Source organism: Paralichthys olivaceus, chromosome 3 (assembly GCF_024713975.1).
Source record: "Paralichthys olivaceus isolate ysfri-2021 chromosome 3, ASM2471397v2, whole genome shotgun sequence".
NCBI classification, from domain to species: domain Eukaryota; kingdom Metazoa; phylum Chordata; class Actinopteri; order Pleuronectiformes; family Paralichthyidae; genus Paralichthys; species Paralichthys olivaceus.
This window is the reverse complement of record NC_091095.1, coordinates 25,310,993-25,335,824: the sequence shown is the minus strand read 5'-3', so window position 1 is coordinate 25,335,824 and position 24,832 is coordinate 25,310,993. Positions and strand designations below refer to the sequence as shown.

The following is a 24,832-nucleotide window of genomic DNA, read 5'->3' as shown; positions in this document are numbered from 1 at the left end:
TAAATTTACACTCTCACACATGATCCCTTTCATCTGTGTGTGGATACCTTCCTTTGCACAGGTTAAACACAAAACTGATAAACGAGGCCCCTGATTCCTTCTGACCGTGGTCAAAGGTTTCTCTACACATGTTGCTTAACATAGTAGAGCTGAGGATTCACCAACACACTGAATACAAAACCGCAGCATACACACGTGAACTGAACAGACGTTGGTAGGCTTTTTCACTTCGCTTTAACTAACCACAAGAATGGTGTGTATCTTACACTTTAATGCAACATCAGCAGCACTGTAGAAACATTATGTACAATACAGTCAATACCATTTGGGTCATAAGGTAATAAAAGGATTATAAAATTATGATAATTTCTCCGTCTGAAGAATAAAGAGACACTGCTTCATTTTCTCTGTATAAAGGCAGTAATGTGGTATTTTACAGGTGGCAAGAGGCACACAAACCAAACAGAACGCCACCCGGGCAGTTATTTGATATTGCGTAATATGCGTCGAGAGTGACTTGTTTTCATGGCAGCCAGAGCGGCCTCCAGTGTAGAGATGAGGTGCAGGAGGGTGCTGGGGTCTGTCTGGATAACCCTGCTGCTGCGGCCGTCACAGCCTCTTGTTAGGAGCAGGCGCATCGTCAGCATGGGAATGACCTGCTGACGGATCGAGCGACTCGCCAACTGGCAGAAAGCAGTGACAGAAACCGCAAAAGAGAAGCAAAGGGACGAAAAGACATTCAAATCTGAGTTAAAAATCTGAGTGAATAACCTAAATCTTTAAAGCTCTGGTCAAGACAAGTGTTATCAGAGGGTATGCTATAAAGGTGTTCACTGATTACTTCGCTCATAATATGTCTTCATCCTGTATCATGCAGAAAACACCATTAAACCATTAAAACACAACACTAAATCCTGATAAATTAACCAACATAATTCCACATGACACACATAGCAGGATACATATTTACAAATCTACATTTATTTATCCGTTTGAAACCACAGCAGGTAAATAACACATTTTAAATCATGTAGCACACACACACACACCTGCACATCCAGTCTCCACTCCAGGTTGTGGTAGGCAGGCAGAGTGGAGGGCAGCTGACTCAGGATGCTGCGGATCTGACTGTGGTGCTGCAGGTAGAGCTGCAACAAAAAACACTCACGCTCAGCTGGGGTGCAGTGAACTCACCCACATTGACTGAAACTCATTTAAAGTCATCTCACCTGTACGAGGATCTGGTTGAGCTCATCACCAAACCCCAACGCTAACACAGAGTCCAGGAAATCCACTTCAGAGATCTACACACATACACACAGAGCAGTGACCACGGGAACCTTTATTGTTTTCCACAGCAGACATTACTAATGGTTACTAACAGACGTAGGACAGATATAGTTTTTGCACTGCAGACCCTGGAGCTGTGCATTCTGTCTCACTGACATGATGTACCTGTACTAAATGAAACAAAGTCATCATTAATGCTGTTACAAAAGTGACACTTCTGTTACCTGAACATATAGGTGCATTTCAAATAATGTGAATATCATGAAACAAATAAATATTTTTTCGTTGGTTATTTAAAAAAATGTAATTTGAATACATCCTGGACTCATTACACATAAACAAAATGTTTCAATTTTGACTATTATGGCCAGCAGCTAAAAAAAAATTATCTTAAAATATCAGAACATTTAATTTCAGTTTTCATCACACAATATCAAATAGCATGTAACTTTTTCATGATATTAATTTTTTTGAGATGCAGCTAAAATAAAGCTGTATACAGAGTCTCTGTTCGTGGTTATACTAATTATCCAGCATTCTCCTTCCTACTTGTTTTACTCCATGACACAAAGGGGGTTTGAACAAACTACTATGAAAGTTTTTTTGAACCTCTAGCATTTCAAAACACAAAGAGTGTGTGTGAATTACCATATGTTTGGAGCTCTCTGTCATTAGGAACATCAGGCCTTCCACTCCGTGCTGTACCATATCCACAGGAACACACAGCTTCCCTGCAAGAGGTGGAGCATTATAGATTTACTTTGAGCAGTAATGCACATGGCAAACATCTATGTGTGTTTTTACATACCACATTATTTATTCATTTCTGTTGAGCACTAATAATGATTTATGTAAACCATCAGTGTGTTTTGTCTCTGACAAACATTCACCAAGTACTATTAGCAACACTTGAACGCCTACTTAGCCAATCGAGTGGCAGCAGTGTATAAAATCCAGCAGATACAGATCAGGAGCTTGAGTTAATGTTCACATCAAACATGAGGATGAAGACAAATGTCAAATGATTTTTGGTTTGTGTATTTCTGACACAGTTAATCCCCTGAGATTTTCACACACAATGGTCTCTAAAGTTGCTTTTTTTTCAGAATAGAGCCAAGAACGACCATCCAGTGAGCAGCGGTTCTGTTGGTGAAAGGGCTCTGAGGGAAATAGTCACCATGGTTGACAGAAAGGCTATTGTAAAGTCAATTTGTTATGGTAAATACAAATTTGAAGAAAGTCTTGTTTTAATGTCTGTTGCAGGGGTTTTATTTCCTTTAACTTCATGAATCAACAAAATATGGAATTTGGCTAGAGGTGGCCAAACCTTTTGCTTTTAACTGCATGTAAAAACAAACAATCAAGAGACTGGCTGAGTGAAGGTCTGTTTTAATGCTGAAGTCTGGTTGGCTTTTTAGTGAATATACACTCAGTATTCACATAGCATATTCAGTCTACAACAGCTTCAACTGCTGCCTTGATGAACCTTCTAATGTACATTTGTCGAAACTGTTGTGAAATGTGTGTCAGTTTGTAAGCTGTAGTGTGGTGCTGTTCTGATTTCTTGTTTTAACTCAGAAATGTGTTTCTCACATTTTGCCCACTTATATCAACTAAAGGTAAACTAAATATTTGACACATTATTATTGTGTCAGACTGGATTAACTTAATAATAACTAGCAAGGTGTACCTAATAATATGACAATTAAACACATTTCTGAAGTATACTGCAATACGACAAACCTTAAATACTTTATTTAAAGCGTGAGTTTCTCCAGCTGAACATCACAGATGTGATGCTGTCTTTTGTTGTGTTGATTTGTGTTTGTAGCAGCAGTGTGGACTCTGGAGTAATCATTGGCTTGGTAAAGCCCAGTTTACAATTTCGGCCCATTTTTCCAATCGCAGACGAGTTTTTAAAACCCCTGATCAGTGCTCGATCGCCAGTAGCCAATCGTTATGTGTGAACTCTTCAAAGATGTGATAAGAGAGGCTCACCAACAAATCTGACTGAAGTTTTAGACTTCAATCAGATTTCCAACCTGCTGGAAATGTGTCAAACACAGAGCCAACTCTGACTCCAGCCAATCAGAGTGCAGGATGGTGTGAACGTGGTGAAGGTACATGTAGGGGTGAGGTGCCCCCTGATTTGTAACACTGTACATGTCTAATCAGGAAAATCAAGCAATAACCATGTGAATGAGAGACACAGTAACCCAAACTCAATGCAGCTGCTATTAACTGCATCAGGTTCAGGTCGGGTTTATCAATGTAATGAAGCTGCAGAGTCTTACTGGCTGCTGCCTCATAGATCTTGGGGCTGCTTCCCCTCCTCAGGAACTCCAGTGCTATACGACCAAACTCAGCAACCACTGAGGGAAAAAACAGACATGTATGTTTCAATTCTTGAAATCTAAAATGCATCAACGTGTTCAATTGATATTTGGGGTTATGACTGTATATAGTCTCTTACTCTGTTTTTACACAGATGTTTCAAACCTTTTCAAACAGAGGCCATGGTATGAGCCATTGGCACAGGGCTGCTTTGTTATCATAAATGGATTGAATGAACAGTGACTCACATACTTTCCAATTCATTCCTTCATTTCCTTTCTCCGTCAGCTCTAGTTTTGCACTCTTGTCATCCTTTTGTAAGGAGACAATGGACCGTTTAATATTGGTTAACACAGAGCAAGACAAACGCATGCCATCGAACTACACTGCTCAAAAAAACTTAAGGGAACACTTAATCCTCACAGCATAACAGCAAGTCAGTTAAACTTCAGTGATATCGATCTGTTCATTTAGGAAGCACAAGTGATAATGAATCAGTTTCACCTGCTTTGGTGCAAATTAAAGTGACAACAGGTGCAAGGGAGAAGCAGAATCAAGACAACCTCCAAAAAGGGAACGGTTTTATACGTGGTGGCCACAGACAGCTGCTCTCTCTTTATCCTTCCTGACTGATTCTTCTCTTGTTCTGTGTTCTGCTAGTGTCCTTGTCATGAGGTGGTACCTGCAGCCCCATCAGGTTGCACAGGTAGTCCAGCTACTCCAGGGAAGGCACATCCATACATGCAGTCACAAGAAGGTTTGCTGTGTCTCCCAGCACAGTCTCAAGAGCATGGAGGAGATACCAGGAGACCCGCCATTACACAAGGACGTAGAAGGGCATCAACCCAGCAGCAGGACCAGTATGTGCTTTTTTGTGTGAGGAGGAACAGGAGGAGCACTGCCAGAGCTCTACAAAATGACCTCCAGCAGGCTACAGGTGTGCATGTTGCTGACCAAACTGTCAGAAACACACTCCATGAGGGTGGCATGAGGGCCCAACGTCCTCTTGTGGGACCTGTGCTCACAGCCCAGCGCCATTCGTCTATGGGAGATTATGTATCGGTGCATCCAACGCTGCCAAGTACCGCCAAAGACTGCGTAGGACCTCACTGATGCCCTGATCCAGGTCTGGGAGGAGATCCCCCAGGACACCATCCGCCGTCTCATCAGGTGCATGCCCAGACGTTGTCGGGGGTGCATACAGGCATGTGGGGGCCATACACACTACTGAGCCATCAAGATCTCAAGTGTGATTTAAGCGTTCCCTTCCTTTTTTTTGAGCAGGGTAATTCCACAAACATCTGTTTATCTTAACGCCTTCATGTGTATTGTTAAAAGACCAGTGTCAAATCGGGTGTGATTTGCACATGCAATAAGTTCAATATTAATAAAATAGACAATAAAACAGGCAACATGCAAACAGCGCTCTTTGCAGACACCAAAAGAGAGGCAGTGACTACAGACTGTCACTGTCTCATGTAAAGTGAATGGACCTGAGCATGTCTTTGTGCCAGTAAAGTCCTATCTTCACTTCTTGTTTGAATGTTATGTAGCACAGCAGCTGTGATACAAGAAAACCCTCTCTGACAATAAAGAATTACTATGTAACAACAAAACATGGCACACACACACTAATATACATTATTTATACAAATAAACAAGATAAAGTAAGACTTTTCATTTTAAGATTGACTGTACTTGAATACTTTTACCTACTTAGTGGAATGCAGTTTTTTTGAATGTGTTCTTCCACTACTGTATATTACAAATGTACTGATGATAATATAACTGAGGCAAAGATAATGTGGATCTGGTGAATTGTTACAATGACACAACGTGAACATATTGACATATGATACTGAGTGTGCGGCGGTTTCCATTATAAGTCACATCATCTCCAGTGTGTGACGGTCAGGAGACGTTCAGCTGACACACGCACACACACACACACACACACACACACACACACACACAGTGTTTCATTTCTCGGACACTGAGGGACGTTACCTGCGGTGTCGACCTTCGGCAGGAAGGAGAGATGTTCTTTATGTTCGTCAGACAGAACGAGCAGCATCCTGCTCAGCGTCCTGGTCCAAACTCAGCACCAACATACACCCGGAAAATGAGTTGAAACCCCTGTCTCTTCTTCGTTGGTGTCTTCCTCCTCTTCCCCTTATTTACTTTCCTGCTTAACGGCTCATTCTTCTCCTTCTCTCTCTGTGGCTCTGCCTCCACCGCACGCTGCTGCCACCCTCAGGTCGGTATGCGACTGCAGTTCGAAATGTTTGTTGTCTTTATGTCAAGTTTATATCAAATGGAAACACACAAGAGCAGTGCCCGTTCTACAGACACACTGACAGACAGATACACTGACCGACACAGAGACGGACAGACACACTGACAGACAGATACACCAACAGACAGACACAAAGACAGACCGACACAAAGACAAACAGACACACAGATTCACAGACAGACACACTGACAGACAGACAGACACACAGATTCACAGACAAACACACTGACAGACAGATACACAGACAGACACACTGACAGACATACACACTGACCGAAACAAAGACGGACAGACATACTGACAGTCAGACACACTGACAGACAGACACACAGATACACAGACAGACACACTGACAGACAGACAGACACACAGACAGACAGACAGACAGACACACTGACAGATAGACACACCAACAGACAGACACAAAGACAGACAGATACACTGACCGACACAAAGACAGACAGACACAGTGACAGACAGACAGGCCGCTACACAGACATAGAGACACACACACACACAAAGAGACAGACTGACAGACAGACACAGACAGACACAGACAGAGCTTTCTTCTGAAAGCTGCAGAGTTCTTCCTTGCTCATTTGTGTAGAATTAATACTTTGAATATTTCTGCACCATAAAAACAGAGAACAAAAGTCTTTAACTGCACAGTTTCACCCAAAGCAGAAGAAAGTCACCACAAATGACTGATTTTTCCACCCCAGCAATGAATGTGCTTCCTGTAAAGCTGATACTGAACAAACAGAGCTTCTCTTTATGCCTGTTCTCATGGCCAGACGTTCTGGAAACAGGTCATGGAACTGTTAAATAGCAAAACAAGACAGTCATGTTGATCAAAAGTGTTTTATGTTTTATTAGAAGACACACAGAAGAAGTTATACAGAAAAATGTAGTTTTTAAAAACCATACTGAAATGAAACATTAAAGTCTTCATCTCCCCCTGGATTTTCTTAGCTTAATGTAACTAAATATGTTTTTCTATTATATTGTCTGTGTGTGTTCTATCTCTTATATCATTATAGTGTTTTTTTGACATTGTAGAATGAACATTTTGTTATTGTTTGTAAATAGTACTTTACCCTAGTACTTCCCTACTGAGATTATAGCTGAGTAGCCCTTGAAAAACTTACTGATATACCAATTATAGGTCATATAGTGTGGTCCAGACGTTGATGGGAAAGTGATGTCAGACTCTCATACCCACTGTACAAAACAATTCCAGATGTTCAAATTATTTTCTTATCTTCAATCATCAAGAAAGTGTATTTGTGTCTGTTCCCAAACCGCCGACAGGATACATAGGTGGGGAGAAATGTGTTGCGAGGGTGTGCATGGTGGATAAATGGTGAATGCAGCATCCCTCAGGTTCAATTTATATGCCGTTAAAAATATACACAGATGTTTTAATGAGTGTCAGATAAATATAACTAGTATGAATCAAAGGTTCTTTAGACAGTGACACATTATTTCCTGCACTTATATGCATTTTGTATCTATCTGCATCCATCATCAGTTTCCACGATAGTGAAATAGATCACTTTGTAAATGCTGAACCCTGTTGATGATCGGCTCATCTCATCTGGAGGCTCAACAGTCACAGAAAACTAATCAAACTGATGTGTAATTAACTCAAACACACTTGTGAGCAGAAGTTGTGATCTGCACTTGCATGTACCAATAACCAGCAGTGAAACCACAGGCATATATGTAAAACATTTATTGTGTGTACAAAAAGTAGTTCAACAACAGTTAATCATGAATGAAAACTGACATTTAGCATGCCCCCACCCTCCCTCCCTCCCTCCCTCCCTCCCCTACATGAACACCAGGTCTTTGCTTTACTGATTAAAACCTGATGTTTACAGTTCATCGGACCTATCACAGTCACATCTACGCATAGTGGAGCAGAACTAGTCAGACACAAGACATCACAGTCCCTCCAGGTTATGACAGGGCAAAAACTCAAATTTAATGTTTGCAAATCAGCTGCAGAATGTGACTGTTACACTTGGAATTCTGCAAACTGATATGCAATGACAGCGTACGAATAACAAATAACTCCTCAGTCAAAGAAGTCATTGTTGTTGACATTCAAATTGAATTGTTTGGCTTTGGTTTGTGAAATTGTCTATATTAAATGAAATTATATATATTAAAAAATGCAGTGATGGGTACTGCAATGTAGAACTGGCAGTTTCACCAGTTTAGGAAATTAAAACAAATCTCCTGCAAACATCGCAGGCATCAGTTGAATTTACATTCATTCTAGTGGTTTAACTGAAATACTGGATTCCTGAAGGGACTGAATTATCAGCTTATAGTAAAAAATTTTAATACACAAAGTCTCCATTTTTGAAGAGAGCTATTTAAATCAGATCAGTATTAACTCCAAAGTCAGTCAGTCTTACAATGCCAGACATAACCTATATTGAATGTATTGAGTTGGTCACTCATCAGTTCTTAGACAGGTAGTAATTGCTTCTGCCAACATGAAACTCATTAAATGTTTTTCATATCCTTCAGTAAAAGACTCTAAACTCACAAAAGAACAGTACAGGAGTAGTGTTCACTATTGTTTTTTATCAAAACCCTGAAATATACCAGAGCCAAAGAGTGAGCACCCGGCCTCTTAATCACCCCAGAAAATCCGAAATACAAAATAAATGAAACATTTTATGTAAATAAACTGATTACATAGTCAAAAAAGCTATAGAAAAATAACTAGCATTGTAAAGCACAGCATACAAACACACAAAATAAAAAAACTGAGTTTCCCAAGATGGCACACAAGGGTGTAAGAGCAACACTCGTACAATGTTATGCAATTCAAAATAACTCATGAGTACACAGAGGTAATATCACTGTGTCACACTGTATCATACTAGTGTTGCTTTCACTGCTCACCTCATGCATATTAAAAAAAATGGAGGCAATGTTGTCAGTTAAACATTTGCGGTGGACAAAGCCAGTCACACGGCTGTTATCATTTCAGCATTACAACAGGGGGTCAAGCACCAAACCCACATCCATTGTAACACCTGCCACTTTACAGACCCTCTGTTTTGAGAGCAGCCTTGTTTGTTTCAAGGAGGACCAAGTCAGCCATTCTGTCGTAACATAGTATCAACAGAACTGGCATGTCCGAGAAACACCTGAACACGAGTGACAAATTCAATGGCCGCAAACATGCCCACTTATCATACAGCACAGGTCTCTGGTTGAGACACTACGCTCTGCATTGCTAAGTTACATGTCCTGATCACCAAAGTATGTTCAGTTTCGCTTCCCTGGATTTCTTTATGTTCTTTGTTGCAAGTCTTCAGATTCTGCGCGTTTGAGGTTTTCATCCCAAAATATTAGCATGAATTATTGGATACGCCCCTAATGTCACCAGGCAAGCAGGAGGAAAACAAAAGGGCTCCCAGGTAGCACAACAGATCTTCAAGCTTGCAACTGGGCTCACTGGGCTGGCGTCACTGAGGTTACTGCCAGGACAAAGACCAGACCACAGAAAGGCAGCAGAGATCGGCCACAACATTTAAACATTAAAACTTGTTTTCATGATGAAGGTGATCAGTGTAAACCATGCAACCAAGGGAAAAAAGTTCAAATACAAACTGAGTTTGTTACTGATGGTTCAGAATGCCTTTCAAACAGGCCACATATATACACTGATCAGCCTTTTATACCAATAAAGGGTTGTAATGGCTAATCAGTGTATAATTGCTGTCACACTTCAAAGGTGCTGAGTCGAAATAAATGTAGTGTTTCTGTTGAAGAAGAATAGGCCGTGCAGTAGGGGGCCCTTCCAGCTAAAAGCAACAGTTCAAATCTTAGATATCACATGACTCCAAACCGTTCCATTAAGTTTCAGATGGTTGTCTCTAGTTTCATTCAGTTCTGCCAAGTAAGGCCGATCAGATGAACAATCAAGTTCCACTGCTTTCTTTCCAGAGGTAAAGCAGAGTGAAGGAACAGGAGACAGAGATGGCTGGAGTGGGACCTGCTTCAGGAATGTGATCAGGATTCTGAGAGCAGGTCATGTAATGACAAAGATTTGGATTATGTATTCTTAGTGGTCTTCTACTGCAGTCAAACACACGCTACGTTTTCTTCAGGGGGAATTATGTTTTTAGCACAATTACAAATGAAAGCCAAATTTTAACAGGCTTTGATAAATGAATGAATGCATGCCCAATTACAACTGTATTTCTATTTATCTTCAAAGACGGGGGAATGATAAGATGCAAGTAAAATGTGCAGAGAGAAGTGTATCTGGGTAACCACACATACATGCCATAGATCGGAAACAACGCAAGACCTTGTGTAAAAAAAAAAAAAATGTCTTGATTTTGGAGGGAGAAGACATTCTCATCACATGTTTAACACTTAAGTTATTCATTCATTCTATCTTTATGGCTATAGATAGGAGGTCCTTATCTTAACAACAAAATGGTCTCTTTAGTTGATCTAAATCATAACGCAAACTGAAATGTTTGCAATGATGAATGAAAATAATCAGAGCATGTAGATAACTAATAGCAGGAGTGTGAATATTCGGCTGTAACACTACAGCCTGACAGAATGGATCTGTCATCTTTGCTTGACGCACACATGATGGCATTGTGAAGTAACATTTAGGGAAATTATTCATGTTAAAGCAGGCCCAAATATATAGAGAGCAGTAAAAGGGGAGCCTATTTGTCCAAACAGTTCTAACATTGTCTTAGACAATAAAAACACCAAATGATGAAGCAATAGACAGGATCATATCTGATAGAGTGGGGAGTCAAAGCCATCGGCAGAGCAGAAAGGCTTCACATGATGGCACACTCTCTGGATGACACCTTGCCCTGGAGGAGAAATAAAAATGTTCAACACAAACCAAGCATTTAAAGATTCTCAAAGGAGAAATAACTACAGGGTATTTGCTGAATTAGGTTTAGCTAGGTTAGCATAATAAACCGACAACTGAATGTGTATAAAGAGGCAGGATAAGATTATGGGTGAAAGGTTAACCAACAATAAACTATATAATAAAAGTAACAAACAAACACAAAAATAATTAAACAATATAAACACAAGGTTAAACTAGGGCTGGGCGATATATAAGAAATGTCAATACAATGTCAACAGAACTCATTCCATCCATGTTTTGACAGACAACACTAACAGCCAATGATATTGAGAATAGCGCCGCTCCAAACAAATCATGTGGCTGGAATAGAGAAACAACCACATCAGGTTAGGTTGACGCACACAGCACAGAGTGTAGGAGGAGCAGCAGCACGTGTTCATGTTTGTGTGAGTGCAGAGAGGTGGTTGACTCTGCATCAATGCTGTGACTGAACATAATCGATTCATATTTTCTGTGACGTTCATTGTTTTAGCAGGTTTCAAACGCTGAATCATTATAACCACCGCTGCTACATTAAAGGTCTGGTCATTCTGTACTGAGTCTCCAAATTATCGCAATATGATTGTTTCCATATCACCCAGCCCCAGGATAAACACATAACATATGTGTATTGTGTAATATGGGTATCCTTTCACTTAGAAAAGAAACTGAAAGACAACAACAGCAGCAGGTCCCAGTCATGGAACAACTGAGCCATAAAATTCAAACCACATCCAATCCATCAGATTACATTTGTCAATGCATATGACTTACAGGTGTAAGATAACTATTGTGGAGAAAAAGTAAAAAATATAATGAGTAATCAATTTAACTGATTAAACTTGAATACATAGGACACATACAGTCCTGAGCTTAAAGCCTTAGCCAATATTTGAGTATTAAAAAGTGTATTGAAAAATAACAGTGAGTTAAGTTGACTTGAGGTGTTGAGAAGGATGGCAGCGTGTGTGCACCAACTGCCCTTGTTACAATCAGTACAGAGGGTTGCCTCAAATTAAACATGGTATTAGATTAATATATATATTAGACTTTGAACATGATCTATGCATTGAGCATGAACAGATGGAGATGTCAATTACCTTTTTTTAATAAAACATTATTACAAACAATAAGTATACTCACAGTCTGTGCTTCTTCCTCCTCTTCCTCTCCGTTCTCTACATCCAGCTGAGTCTTGGTTACACTCCTTCTGGCCACCTCCTGCATGACAGACAGACATATCATATATCATATAGTGTGGGGGTCTGTGAACCAAATCAGGGACATGTGAATGTCATGCATTGACATGCACTATACCTCGCCATCACCGTTGATCAAAGAAGTCAATATGTCATCTCCTGTGCCCCAGGAAGCCTGGCTCTTCCACAGCAAGTCAGATGGTGGACTGTGGGCTACGCCAGCATCAGCAGACCATACCTGCATACAGTGTGGTTAAATACATCATGTGGTCTGGAAGAACTTGCAACCTCACCCAAGGCTCAGTGAATAGATTTGAACTGTGATTTTCTCACTCTCTCAGCCAAACCATGTATTGAGATAATCATATGTGAGACAAAATTCTTGGCTAAAATACTTTTTTTTCTTTTCTTATTTTCTTCTTGATTCATTTCTACGTAAAGATGTCAAGAGACACTTTGCACTTTCGTTCCTATTCCTCTTGACTCCACTTTTTTAACCCAATTTCTAGAATAAAATTTCTTATATTCAGACAATTACAGTATAATTTATGTCCAGAGCAGTGGAGAGCTCTCAGCATACATCTCTCTGTTGCATAAAAAATAAGATCTCACACACTCACACAGCTATGTACTTTAGATTTCTCACCGTGACTGACTGCCCAGCCTTTAGGATAAACTTTGGGGAGAACTTGTAGACTATCTCCTCCCCATCATCAACCTGTCTCTTCAACCTCCAGTTGCCCAAAGGCTGGTCCTATAAAACACAACCAAGTTTGACATACAGACTCTTTTCACAACACCAGATCAATTGAAGTATACACTAACACACACATCATCTGCATAGACTAGATATCATCCAGTCTTTTATACCTGCTCAGTATCATTAGTCAGTGTGACTGCATTTCCATCCATGTCTGTGGGTGAGATGGTGACCGCTCCACTAGCTGTGGCCTCTTCCGACACTAGCAGCTGCTCCTCTCCTCTTGCCATATCGGGCACTTCCTTAGCATCCCCTCTCTTCCTCTTGGAGGAGCGCGAGGAGGAAGATCCTGTTAACCTGGAAACAGTGACTCGAGCTGATGGGCTGGGGGACAGCTTCAGTCTGAAAGAAGCACAGCAGTCACAGGTGAATTCATGTTAACAAATGTAAGCAGAAAGGACAGCAACCTACTGCCATTCAAAAGACAAATTGAGAACAGCCACCATTAAAGTGACTACTAAAAATAACTCATCTGTTCTCCATAATTCAAATTAATTAAAAAAAGTTAAACAAAAAGAACATAAACATCTTAGGATGAAAAAGAGGTGTGACAAAGATAGGAGACTCGGACAAATGACGTCTTGCCTCCAGAACACCCACTTGCCCAAAGGCTAAGCAGATTTCTGTGTTGTTGTTACCACGCCTAACTGCAGAATTTCCTGCTCAACTCGTCATACTTAAAAGGCAAACTCTGGAGAATGGCCATACCCAATTATTTGGACGTTCTCCAGAGTTCGTATCTAAAAACAGCTTTAGTATGTAGTCATATGTGTTGTACCTGTGCTCCTCTCCCTCCAGCAGTTTCCTGTATGCATTGATCTCCATATCAAGAGCAAGCTTCACATCCAGCAGCTCCTGATATTCACTGAGCTGAGCGTTCATCCTCTCCCTCAGTTCACTCATCTCCTGTTCTTTTGTTTCAATGGCATAACGGTGCTTGTCCCGCTCTGTTGACAGAATTTCTTCCAGCTCTCTGATACGATCCTCTGAGGCAGCCACCTGCAAGCACACACACATATCAACCACCAGCATAATACCCAACTGGTGAAGCAAACTGGCAGTGTATTGCTTGCAGCTGAAATACAGTAGTGTAGGTTATGTGTGGACAGTACCTGTTTCTGCAGGGCGTTCAGCTGATATCCAAGGCTCTCTATTCTCACACGGGACTCCTGCACCTCCTCCCTGGCTGTGCTCACTGCCTTGTCATTCATCTCTGAGGACACTTTGGCATTATCCAACTAAAGAAAGGCAAAGACAGATTATGTGTGAGAGTCAGAGCATCAAAACATAAAGGAAAATTATATTATTATAAAATTATTACTCACCTTGGCCTGGAATGTTTGCTCCAGTTCTTCCTTATAGAGAGAAACTTGTTCATCATGTTGTTTCCTTAGGTCCTGGTGGAAATCACACAAACTTGATTAATGCTAATTCTTAAATCGTGCAAAACTTTGGACTAGGGCTGCAGGATATTAGGAAAACATATGATAAACAGTATACTGTGTAAAAGTCTTTCTGCTTTGATTTCACTGCTAACATAGATCCCATACAGTAAATGGTCTATGCAGACATTGGGGAAAAAAATTAAATGCATTATTTCCACTCCAACAACATGGTTTTATTTAAGAATTCCACCTGGCAACGGACTCAGGGACCCTGTCTGAGTTTAAATATGTGTCCGATCACACTGTGTGTGTGTGTGTGAGCTAGAGAGGAAGAGAGAGAGCGTGTGACAGGCTGATGAATGTGCGCGCTGCTCTGAGGAAAGATTTAACTTATCAAGAATCAGTATCAATCATTATGTGATGATCAGTGTTGATATTGTGGCATTATTTCAATAGCTGTGTGTCACCAGCCTCACGGTTCAGTTACGATTTAGCAGTTAACGATTCTCGATGCATTTCCATGTATCACATGCACAATTTTCTATGTAAGTGCACATGGCTGCATTTTCATTAGTTTACAATATCTGCAACAATGTGTTGAAACACAGCATTGCGTTATAAGCTGCAGGAGTGTATGTTTCTGCCTGTCTCTGTCGCTCTTCACACACAAACTGATAATCACATGTATTTAGTTGTTGATCGATGATGACGGATTATGACTCCAGATCATTTTGTTCACTTTAACCCTGATGTCCTGACTGTGTGCGGCACTCTTTGCAATTCTTTTATATAATCAACAGCTCATAGTGATGAATTTGTTTCCACCGTATAATTTGCTCGGCCACCATACAATTCTTTCTCTCGCTTTTCTCTTCTTCCAACAATGATTCATTGACGGTAAAACTCGTCATGGGTGTTGCACCTTGTTTAGGCCTATGTGACAAATTTGAATTTTTGAATATGGGCTATACAAATCAAATTTGATTGAATTTATTGAATGTATTTTTTTTATTTTAAAGGAATTTCAGTGGTATTTTTCACTAAGTAAGTTTAATGCACTGATAATATTTCTCATAATATTCCAAAAGGGCCACGATCATGGTATCACACTTCAACATTACCCTACCACAAACTGCTGCAGCTCGAAACTCAGCCCCCGACATACCTGTAAAGCTTGTGCCAGTTTGAACTCATAGTCCTGTCTGACTCCAGAATCCACCTCCACGATTCTCTGCTCCTGCCGACGCCGTGATTCACGCACCTCCTGAAAACAAAGACAAAGATAGGACTGCCGTTGGGAAAGATTCTGAGTGTCAGACATTTCACAGGTCTGATCTATCAAAACTACAGCAGGCAGTAATTATTGTTATGGTGAAGTATTTTTTTCTCTTCTCACCAGGATTTTTGCATTGACTGTTATTTAATATGGATTAATTATTTGAAAAATAAAAGGTTTGGCAGTTACAAACACGTCTTACCTCTTCAAACATGCTCTTCCTGAACTCCAGCTCCTCACTCAGTGATTGACAACGGTTCTCCGAGTCTACACGCATCAGTGTCTCTGCCTCCAGCTGGCGCTTAGCAACAGCATGGCTGTCCTCTGCCTAAATGGTGTAGGAAATAAAAAGCACATGAACAGATCAAATCAAGTTTAACTGGCCGACTGATCTTGAGGAATCTGAGTCACAACCCCACACTGATTAAAAGTAAACCTTATTAGGTGTGGTAACAACAATCAAGTACATTTATGTGAGGGAACCAACACTTCGGTACCAAGTCAATGCCAAAGTTCTAAAAACATTAGACTCTTTTTTTGTATGTTCAAATATTTTTAGAAAGGAGTGTGAAGTGAATGGGATTTATTGTTTTGCTAAAATGTTTTGACATTGTATCGAGAATAGTGGAAATTTCATGGTATCGGTATCAACTACTACATTTTTGATATCGTGACATCCCTTATATATATATAAATATCACACTGTACAGGATGGCTCTAATGGAAGTCTGGTCTCAGGTGTGTCAAACTGTATATAAGTTTGACGCATGTCAGAATCGTACGACTACCACATAAACAGATGTACACAAGAACACAGGGACATCTTTAGCTTGTGTTTATCTGGAATGTTCTTGTGTTTTGAAATGCAGCTCAGTAAGGTCTTCTGATTAGTTTCATTCATTGACAGAAGTATTAAAAAAAAGTATTCATTTTACTTTCATCATTTTGATGAGAGAGTGAGACATTTAAATGTTTTTTCCTGTTTGTAGATGTGAGTTGTTGCATTAGAAGCAATACAAGAGTTTTGTCCTAAATTTCTAATGTCGTCTGAATTTTGTAGAACATCATCAAAACTCCAACAACGACAAGTAGTTTGTCAGTTATATTTTTAGATCCTCTTAAATGCACACCACCTCTCTGTAAAAGCACTCAATGATTTCTGTTTGGCTCTTTCTAGTTTCTTTCTTTCCTCTTTTGTTTTTGAGTACATAGTGCAGTACATACCTTAGCCAGCAGGCTCTTGACATCAGCCAGCTCAGAAGTCAGAGCTGCATTCTGGCTTACAGCTGTAGAGAGGGCTGCTTCACTCTTGTGAAGCTGGCCTTCCAAACCACTGGCCCTGGACATTGCTGCAGCAAGATCACCATCCTTCTTCTTGCCACTGGAGATCACACAGACAGAGGAAGAAGACAGTTATTACCTTCAACTGGACACTGTGCCTAAAATATGACCCTGTTTCCAAATACTGACATGGTTGGTCTCCAGACAGATCACTAATAATGTGACCTGTGTGACAATAAGTTGTACTGTATCATATTACCTGCGCGTGGCTTCTTCAAGGTCAGCCTGAGCCTTGCCCAGGTCTATTTGGAGCCTGGCTCTCTCTTTAGCAGTGTCGTCGAGAACACGTCGAGCATCAGCTAACTCTGCCTCATACAAAGCCTTCAGGCCTGTAACCTACAGAGAAGGAGGACAAAAAAATTATAATTACTTGATGGCTATTATGGATGAAAAGTTCAGTTTGGTTGAATTCACATTTGCATGATGAACAATAAATTTGCTATATACTGCCACTCAAAAAGGTATGGAGTTGGATTTTCCATCGGTCCCGATCTGTGTTTTGACCTAAAATTTCAGGGAACAGTTTCTCCCACGCAAAGAAAGAACTCAGTGCTAACCATGTGACTTAGGCACTCAACTCTGGATAGTTATTTTCTCCAGTGGGACCTTTACTGGCACAAGAAACTAGATCATGTCTGGAGCAATGTGTTGCTCAGGAACATTTGCCAGTTCTGCTGGCTCAATTAACTTATATCTTAACTGAAGAGGATTCTCCTACAGAGAAGCTGTGCTTTGACTTCCTAAGTGCATCAAAACACAGCTGTTTCACCAGCATGTCAGAGGAAATGAGAATACTACACGTGACAACTTTAGAATCTTAAATCACAGGAAAAGAGCCAGGTTGTTATTTGAAGGGTTCAGCTTTTACTTTCTGTTGCCCTGCAAGCTTGAGGTCAGGCTTTCCCCTTGAGCAAATAGAGGGAGAGCAAACAAAATGGTTGAAACCAGAGGACTACTATGAAGCGAGTTCGTTTGTTTTCAGCCTAAATGTCAGCTGATATCCTCCTAATTACTGCTGCAGTTCTCGTGAGACGAGATCAGACATGATACTCATGACAACTGCAGTAGAATTTAGGCTAAAGATATGGGCCAATGATGCCATTTCGAGTAAAATTTGAACACCAGGGCTTACAGACACTTGGATGACACCACAGGAGCCGTATGGAGCTATTTTTTGTTGTTGTCTCTGTACGTTTGTAGAAGTGGTCGCTATTTATGTCAATTGTATTGGATTTAGCTGCAATGCCATTTACCTCTGAAACTCCAAAATTGTTATATGGTTTCAAACACGTCACACAACCCCACTCCATCAGCACAGTGGTGAGTAGATAATGAATACATTTTCCTTTTTGGGTGAACTATCACTTTAAAGGGAAGGATAACAGTATGATTATGATTACGTCATGAATATGCCAGTGTATCATCTGGTGAGATTTAGCAAATTTCCAAGCAGGACATAGTTCTCCATTGAAAGTAGCTTGCATCAGTTTCGAAACAGTTTTCAAACATTGACATACATAGAGATAGATATATCAAAGCCACACGTTCTTAAGCCAAAAGAGGCTAAATGACCACAAGCTGAATTATGACCAAGATGGCTGTTGAAAAACCACTCTGATTTTGTTGGTGAAATTATCAACAATTACATTGTAGAGTGATGGGCTGTCTGTACTTATAGATTGTAAAATACACAAGAAAATAAAAGTTTGTACTGAAACAAAGAACCAAGATAAAATGAGAATGAGAAAGTGTGCACAAAAAACCGTATTTTGACGATTTAAAGACTTAGGTAGGATCACCTACTGACACTGAAACAGATGTGGGGAATCGGCCACTCCTACTGCCGTGGTTCAATTCATCTTTACTCATCTGAGCGCCAGCGCGCGCACTCCAACACTCCCTAACTTTATCAACATCAAGCTCGTCGTTGAAGTTACTAAAACACGTAAAGTAAAGTTAATGTCACTAGTCCACGTGGCTGATTTCACGGTTAAGCACACAATGAAAACAATAGGTATTATTTAAGTTAACAGGCGCGAACCACCCCCCCCACTGAAAACTCCCGGCCCCGAGTGCACACGAGCACGCTGAGCCGGACACTGTTATCGATGCTGTGTATCACAGCAGCTAGACTGAAACTGCAGCGTGTAACTGTGGACACAGACCATCTCCAGACAACTTCCAGTCACTTTACACGTTTCATGTTTATGCTACTTCGAGTCGGTAACAGCACGTGGGGGTGCTGTTCAGATACAGTCACTGTTAACGCCGTGGAGCTGCGCGAGGACCAGGGCGAACACTTTCTACTCCGGTCGCTCTCACCTCTCGAGTAGACACCTCCTCTTTCTCGGACACTTTGACGATCAGTCGGTCATTCTCCAGCTCCAAGGACCGGACACGGTCGATGTAGACGGCGAGTCTGTCGTTCAGGTGCTGCAGGTCCTGTTTCTCCTGCAATCGAGAGATCCGGGTCGGGGAGAGAGGAGTAGAGGCCGCCGGCCGGCCAGCTTCACGACTTGGAGTTGCAGTCGCCATAATGGTTCTTTCGATGATCCGGAGTTTGCTTCACCGCTAAAAGCGAAAATAGAAAACAAGCTTATCCGCTGTTTTCGTTGAATGAGAACAAACAAACGGCGTATCTCCCGAAATGACGATACGGTGTCTTTCAATGAGTCGCAGGACCATGCAACGCCTCGGACAGTTGCATGAAGCAGGGTTGTGATTCCAAGATGGCCGACGCCGCTATCAAGACCGCGCCAAAAGCAGGGGACGCTTCCTGACTCGCAATGGATGATGGGAGAATGGTGAGCTCAGGAGACAGACCGCTTTCAAAAAGCTGAGACACAGACACTGGTCGTCCTGTGTCCTCATTGTCCCCTGTCTGTCCTTTCTCACTGAAGACAGACCGCGCCAATACGATGTGCTCCATGAGGCAAAAACAATACAATTTATACATTGTGTTTTTTATATTTATGTATATAAACTATATAGCTACAAGGGAAAAAGGTTTTGTTTATTTTACATTGCAGAACACAAACGATCCATCCAGATTTAAAATCCCACTTTTGTGAGGAAATCAGACATCCAATTTTAAGTTTTATCTTATTAAACAATATATTTTCTAATTCGTCTTGCCCATTATCTGTGACATAATCATATAGAATGACATTTCTGGTCATTGTCTACAATAAGAATGATCCATCTATTGTCTACAACCCTTGACGACTGGACTGGCAAACTGCTCTGGTGTTACAACACCTGCTGACCAGAGCTCCCGAAAGTCAACCACACACCTGACTCCTCCAGAATGACACATATATTTCTGGGTTTCTTGGACAAAATTCTTGTTTTTCTATTTTTGATGATGATGACATAAAAATGTAATTTTAACGATTACTCAGATACTCTACCATTACTGACAATAACTCTTCAATTGATTTACTGTCCATTATGTTACAAACTGTTGTAAATACTGTTATTTTGTTGATGTTTTCAGTTAGAGGGATCCCTCACATGTGGTGCTCTCTGCGGTTTCTTTGTTTTTTCCCTTGTTAATTGCTTTTGGGTTTTTTTCCTTATTCTTGTTGAGGGTTAAGGACAGAGGATGTCACAATTAAGCCCTATGAGATAAATTGTGATCTGTGAATATAGGCTACACAAATAAAATCTGATTTATTGAACTAGTTTCTCTGTTCCTGGTACTTGTCCCCTAACCTTCTGCTCTATAGTTCAACTAGAGGGGAACTAAGACGGCACATTTTGCCAAGGTCCACTAGTCCAATTACAAAACCACATTTAATTTTACTAGATTTTTATTTGGATCTGCACTGAATTGCTTAGCCTCATAAATATCCTTCTCCTAAATGTGCCTAATATTTTTCAACAAGATCCATGGATTATTCTCTGCAAGATCAAGAAATGTTTTTAAAATGTTAAGAAAGATCTTGCAATGTTAAGAAAGTGAAAAAAACAAACACTTAAAGATTCAGTGTGTAAGATTGAGGTGAAAGGGATCTTTGGCAGAAATTGAATATAAAATAATTCTAGTGATGTTTTCACTGGTGTGTTTCATATAAATTGTACGAACTGTTGTTTTCTTTACCATAAAATGGTCCTTTTATATTTAAAATCTTTATATTTACATGGAGGGAAACCAGCCACTAGGTACACACTTTTGAGTAGCTCTAGTGCCGGTCCCAAGCCCGGATAAATGGTGAGGGTTGCGTCAGGAAGGGCATCCGGCGTAAAAATTGTGCCAAAACAAACATGCGGATCACAAATAGGAGGGGTAGTGGATATATTGGCAGATGATCCGCTGTGGCGACCTTGAAAAGGGAGCAGCCGAAAGATGAAGATATTTACATGGAGGGGGTCCTCTCTTTGGAAGCCGGCATGTTTTTTACTCTCGTCCAAACTGGACAAACTAAACACCTTTTGAGTTTTCGTGACAACTGAAGTTCACCACAGGTTCTCTTTCATGTTTGGAAGGGGAGGGTGAGATGATGGGTATTCAGCTGCAACATGAAACTTCACCTCTAGATATCACTAAATTCTACACAGTGTACCTTTAAAACACATAGTCATCCCAGATCATAGACTGGAGCAGATGTTTCATATTTTACCAATGCATTGCATGCTTTTTCTTGGTAGGCCCTGGTAGTATTCTGTGTACATTTCGATGAGGCACAGACACAAACAAAATGTCTTAGTGAACATTATCCGAATTATCTGAAAAGTACATAGGTAAATACATAGGTAGTCAAATATTGCTTTGATAACTCAATGTAGGTGATGTATGATGTCTTGAAAACTACAAGAAAAGTATTTACATTCAAGACAACATCACAGGAATGCCTTGACTTTAATTCAAAATTCCATTTCACCTTGACTTTTGACTTTTCACACACACTGTCCTAAATGGCTAATCTTATTAACTTCTCCTAAACCATGTCAGAGAGTGTGTGTGTGTGTGTGTGTGTGTGTGTGTGTGTGTGTGTTGTCTGGGTGTGGTTTCCAGTTTTCTTGCTTGCACCAGTTTCTCTACTCACATAATGTATGTCTGCTTTTGTACTGTGTATTTTACCAGTTGTCTGCTCCTTGTATCTTGTAATAAATAAGTAGTCTGACTGTAGGCCTGTTCATGCCATCATAAAATATCCTCACTGAATCTGCTTGTCTGTGAGTCTTTCCCATGTATTCATATCAGCCACGACACGTGTAACATTGCAAAAGTTACAGAGCATAAAAAAGGCACATGTTACAGGTTTGTGAAGATTAAGTGCACGCCATGGAAGTTTCATCATAATTCAATAAGCAAACTTTGATCCAGTCTATCATAGGGCCAATATACAAAGAGCAACGTCCATTCTTACATTCAAACTTACGCACCATTTAGAGTATCCAGTTAGCCCAAGCTGCTTGTCTTTGGACTGTAGGAGTAGAAGTCCAGAACAGCTGGAGAAAACCTACACAGACACAGGGAGGACATGCAAACTCCAGACAAACAGGTTTGGGTGGACCTTCAGGTTTGAACCGAGAATATTCTTGCCATAACTCCATACCAGCATACTTGACAAAATGACAATTAATTTTGTATTCATTCTTATAGTTTAAAAAAAATCTATGAATTAGAGTCATCAAGCAAAACTTATGTGACACATATAGATGTAAGTCCACAGACATCCACTTATTCTGTATTCCTCATTAGACATCTCATTGAGTTGTGATAAAGTTTGGTGTCAGTGAGGGATAAGCTTCAATCTCCTAACAAACACACTTGTAGGCTTAATAATCACTAAGCAGATGGTGCGTACATATGGTCAAACGTTCAAGTTCGTCGGCTGGTAAATAAACAACAAAAAAAATCACACAAAACTGAATTTCTCACATTTCTCTGATGCCAGACATAGCTTGAGGTTCATGTGCTACTGAGGGGTTTTTTTTGTACAGTGAATCGTAATGGCTATCGCATAATATGGGGTGGTTACTGATACCTGATGTGAATGGTAATAAAAGGTGTTACACACCTTACATCTTACACATTTTATACATATCTTCACTTTACAAGAGAACGGACTATACACCCTTGTTCAATGTCATTAAAATGTTAAATAGTACCATCTGACAATAGTTGTGATGTTTTTAAGTCTAGTGGAAGGTGTTTGTGTTGTTGCTTTTTTTAGCAACACATGCAGGAACACAGAGACCCAGTGGAGATACTTCATTGAATGAACAAAAGCTGGCTTTCAGGCAGACAGGAGGATAAATAAGAATTCAGACAGGCAAGCAGAAAACAAAACACATCAACAACAAACGCATAGGCAAACTCAGGGAGGGGGAACTCAGAGGTTGTGTCCGATGTCACTTATTCTGTACTTCCTAGCACTTCCCAAAAGAGGAGGTGAGGGAAGGTGAGATGATTTCCAAATATCTAAAAATGTTTAAAAGTAAGAAATTCTGTCTAAAAATGCATCATCTGTCTGATTTTCTTTGTCCCCACACAACCTCTAAGGTGCTTAAGACAGACTAGTGACAGCATCAGCTGCAGCAGGACAATTTATAGCCCCACAGGAAACACTATGTGCATGAAGATGATAATTTTTTTCTTTGTTTATGAACTACTTCCTTTTTGTGCTTCAACCAAAGCCTGGGATACAAGGAGTTATAAGTCTCTGGTGCATTTATTTTGGAGGCCGGCGTGTGGAAAGTTTAGGAACCACTGGACAAGGGCAATCAATGTAGAGGTCATTTTCTCTGTGCCATTAATTACATCTTTCAAAAAATTAGAACTCACCACTTCATTGAATAAATGCATGACATTTTTGTGATAAATACATTACACTGAGCATATTATCCAAAATTAAGAACTACAAAACATTTAGTGTAAACTACACCTTTCAGTTCTTTCAATTGAAGGCTTTTCTTTTGAACTGAGGCACATCTGAAGCTTTTTATAAATGCTTTGTTCTGTATTTTTTACTGTCATGTTTTATCTGTCCTATTCTGTTTTCGCTTGTCTTTTTATTTTCCAATCTGCAATAATTTTTTTTTATCTGAGTGTCTGTGTTTCATTCACTTTTGTTTTGATGCGTTTTACGTCATAAGTAAACAGTTAAAGTGAAACAGAAATGTTTTTTTACAGGGCAGCTCACTAATGAAGGGTGTGCTGACTTTTGTTGCAGTGGATTATAACATGTGGAGCTTTCACTCTAGTTTAATTGGTCAAAACATTTCTATAGACAAACCTGAAAGTGGAAATAGCACTTGTGACACAGCAGCTTTTCCTGTCTCCCTTCATTTCTTCCTTTCCTCTCTCAGCGAGGCCAAGAATTCCTTTATCCTCCCCCATCCCTCCATCTCTCGTCCACCTCTCCTTTTTCCTGAATGTATGCTTCTCTTCATTCAGAGTTTGCATTCCAGCTGTGCACTTTCTGCTGCCCCCTTGGGCATGTCCTGAGAAAAGCAATTCATTTCATGACAAAATATGTTTTTGTTAATTACAAAATAGGTTGTACTCAGATGTCTCTATAAATTAAAATATGTTTTAAAATTATTTGTTTAATAATGACAACTCAATGCTTAGACATGAATTCACAACAGTAGGCCAATTAGCATAATTTGTGTTGGTAGAACATTTTTAATGCTGAGAGTGTTCAGTTCAATGTCTCGCCAATTCAAACTGTTATGAACAGCTAAGTTGTTGCTGTGGCTTTCACTGTCCTTCAATTAATGAGCTTTGGGTAAGTCAGTTACCACTTATCACAGTTGAGCTTACAACAGTGTATTAACCAAGGAGCTGCAAGATGTGAGAAGCTGCTTTCGCTTTGATTTAGTTGCTGACACTTTTAATTCGGTGTCATCAGTTCGTCTAGAAGATTCATCTTTTAAGATTTGTTACCTGCACCGATAAATCAACGTTTTCAGCTGAGTCTGTGTTTCTTTGTTTATTTGACAACTTAATTACACATAAAGTACTGAGCCAATTGTCACCGAGCCTGGTGACCGGATGGGGTGTTAGGTAGAGTGAGAAACTTTTG

The 24,832-nt window shown here is 40.2% G+C and overlaps 2 protein-coding genes across 2 annotated transcripts; both read right to left on the bottom strand.

Annotated features, from left to right (window-relative positions):
* Nucleotides 1-254: 254 nt before the first annotated feature.
* Nucleotides 255-6,473, bottom strand: commd2 (COMM domain containing 2). The gene is made up of 6 exons (XM_020080717.2): nt 5,632-6,473; nt 3,585-3,662; nt 1,939-2,021; nt 1,230-1,304; nt 1,050-1,148; nt 255-683 (listed from the first exon to the last, which is right to left on the bottom strand). The coding sequence occupies exons 1-6, from the start codon at nt 5,696-5,698 to the stop codon at nt 483-485; spliced, it is 603 nt and encodes a 200-aa protein (XP_019936276.1). The 5' UTR covers nt 5,699-6,473; the 3' UTR covers nt 255-482.
* Nucleotides 6,474-8,042: 1,569 nt separating this feature from the next.
* lmnb2 (lamin B2) lies at nt 8,043-19,757 on the bottom strand. Its single transcript, XM_020081008.2, has 13 exons — nt 19,119-19,757; nt 16,996-17,132; nt 16,680-16,836; nt 15,658-15,783; nt 15,345-15,443; nt 14,120-14,191; nt 13,907-14,032; nt 13,573-13,793; nt 12,905-13,136; nt 12,681-12,788; nt 12,153-12,272; nt 11,979-12,056; nt 8,043-10,791 (listed from the first exon to the last, which is right to left on the bottom strand). Exons 1-13 carry the CDS (start codon nt 19,329-19,331, stop codon nt 10,756-10,758), a joined length of 1,725 nt encoding a protein of 574 aa, XP_019936567.1. The 5' UTR covers nt 19,332-19,757; the 3' UTR covers nt 8,043-10,755.
* Between the last annotated feature and the right edge of the window lie 5,075 nt (nt 19,758-24,832).

What these genes read in the sequence shown, in the direction of transcription:
- commd2 (XM_020080717.2), bottom strand. Translation starts at nt 5,698, where the DNA reads ATGCTGCTCGTTCTGTCTGACGAACATAAAGAACATCTCTCCTTCCTG. An exon ending in GATCTATGAGGCAGCAGCCA is followed by an intron (nt 2,022 to 3,584) that starts GTAAGACTCTGC and finishes CACCTCTTGCAG; the next exon opens with GGAAGCTGTGTGTTCCTGTG. An exon ending in TCAACCAGATCCTCGTACAG is followed by an intron (nt 1,149 to 1,229) that starts GTGAGATGACTT and finishes TTTTTGTTGCAG; the next exon opens with CTCTACCTGCAGCACCACAG.
- lmnb2 (XM_020081008.2), bottom strand. Translation starts at nt 19,331, where the DNA reads ATGGCGACTGCAACTCCAAGTCGTGAAGCTGGCCGGCCGGCGGCCTCT. An exon ending in GGAAGAGCATGTTTGAAGAG is followed by an intron (nt 15,444 to 15,657) that starts GTAAGACGTGTT and finishes CTTTGTTTTCAG; the next exon opens with GAGGTGCGTGAATCACGGCG. An exon ending in AGGAGGAAGAAGCACAGACT is followed by an intron (nt 10,792 to 11,978) that starts GTGAGTATACTT and finishes TTTCTCCTCCAG; the next exon opens with GGCAAGGTGTCATCCAGAGA.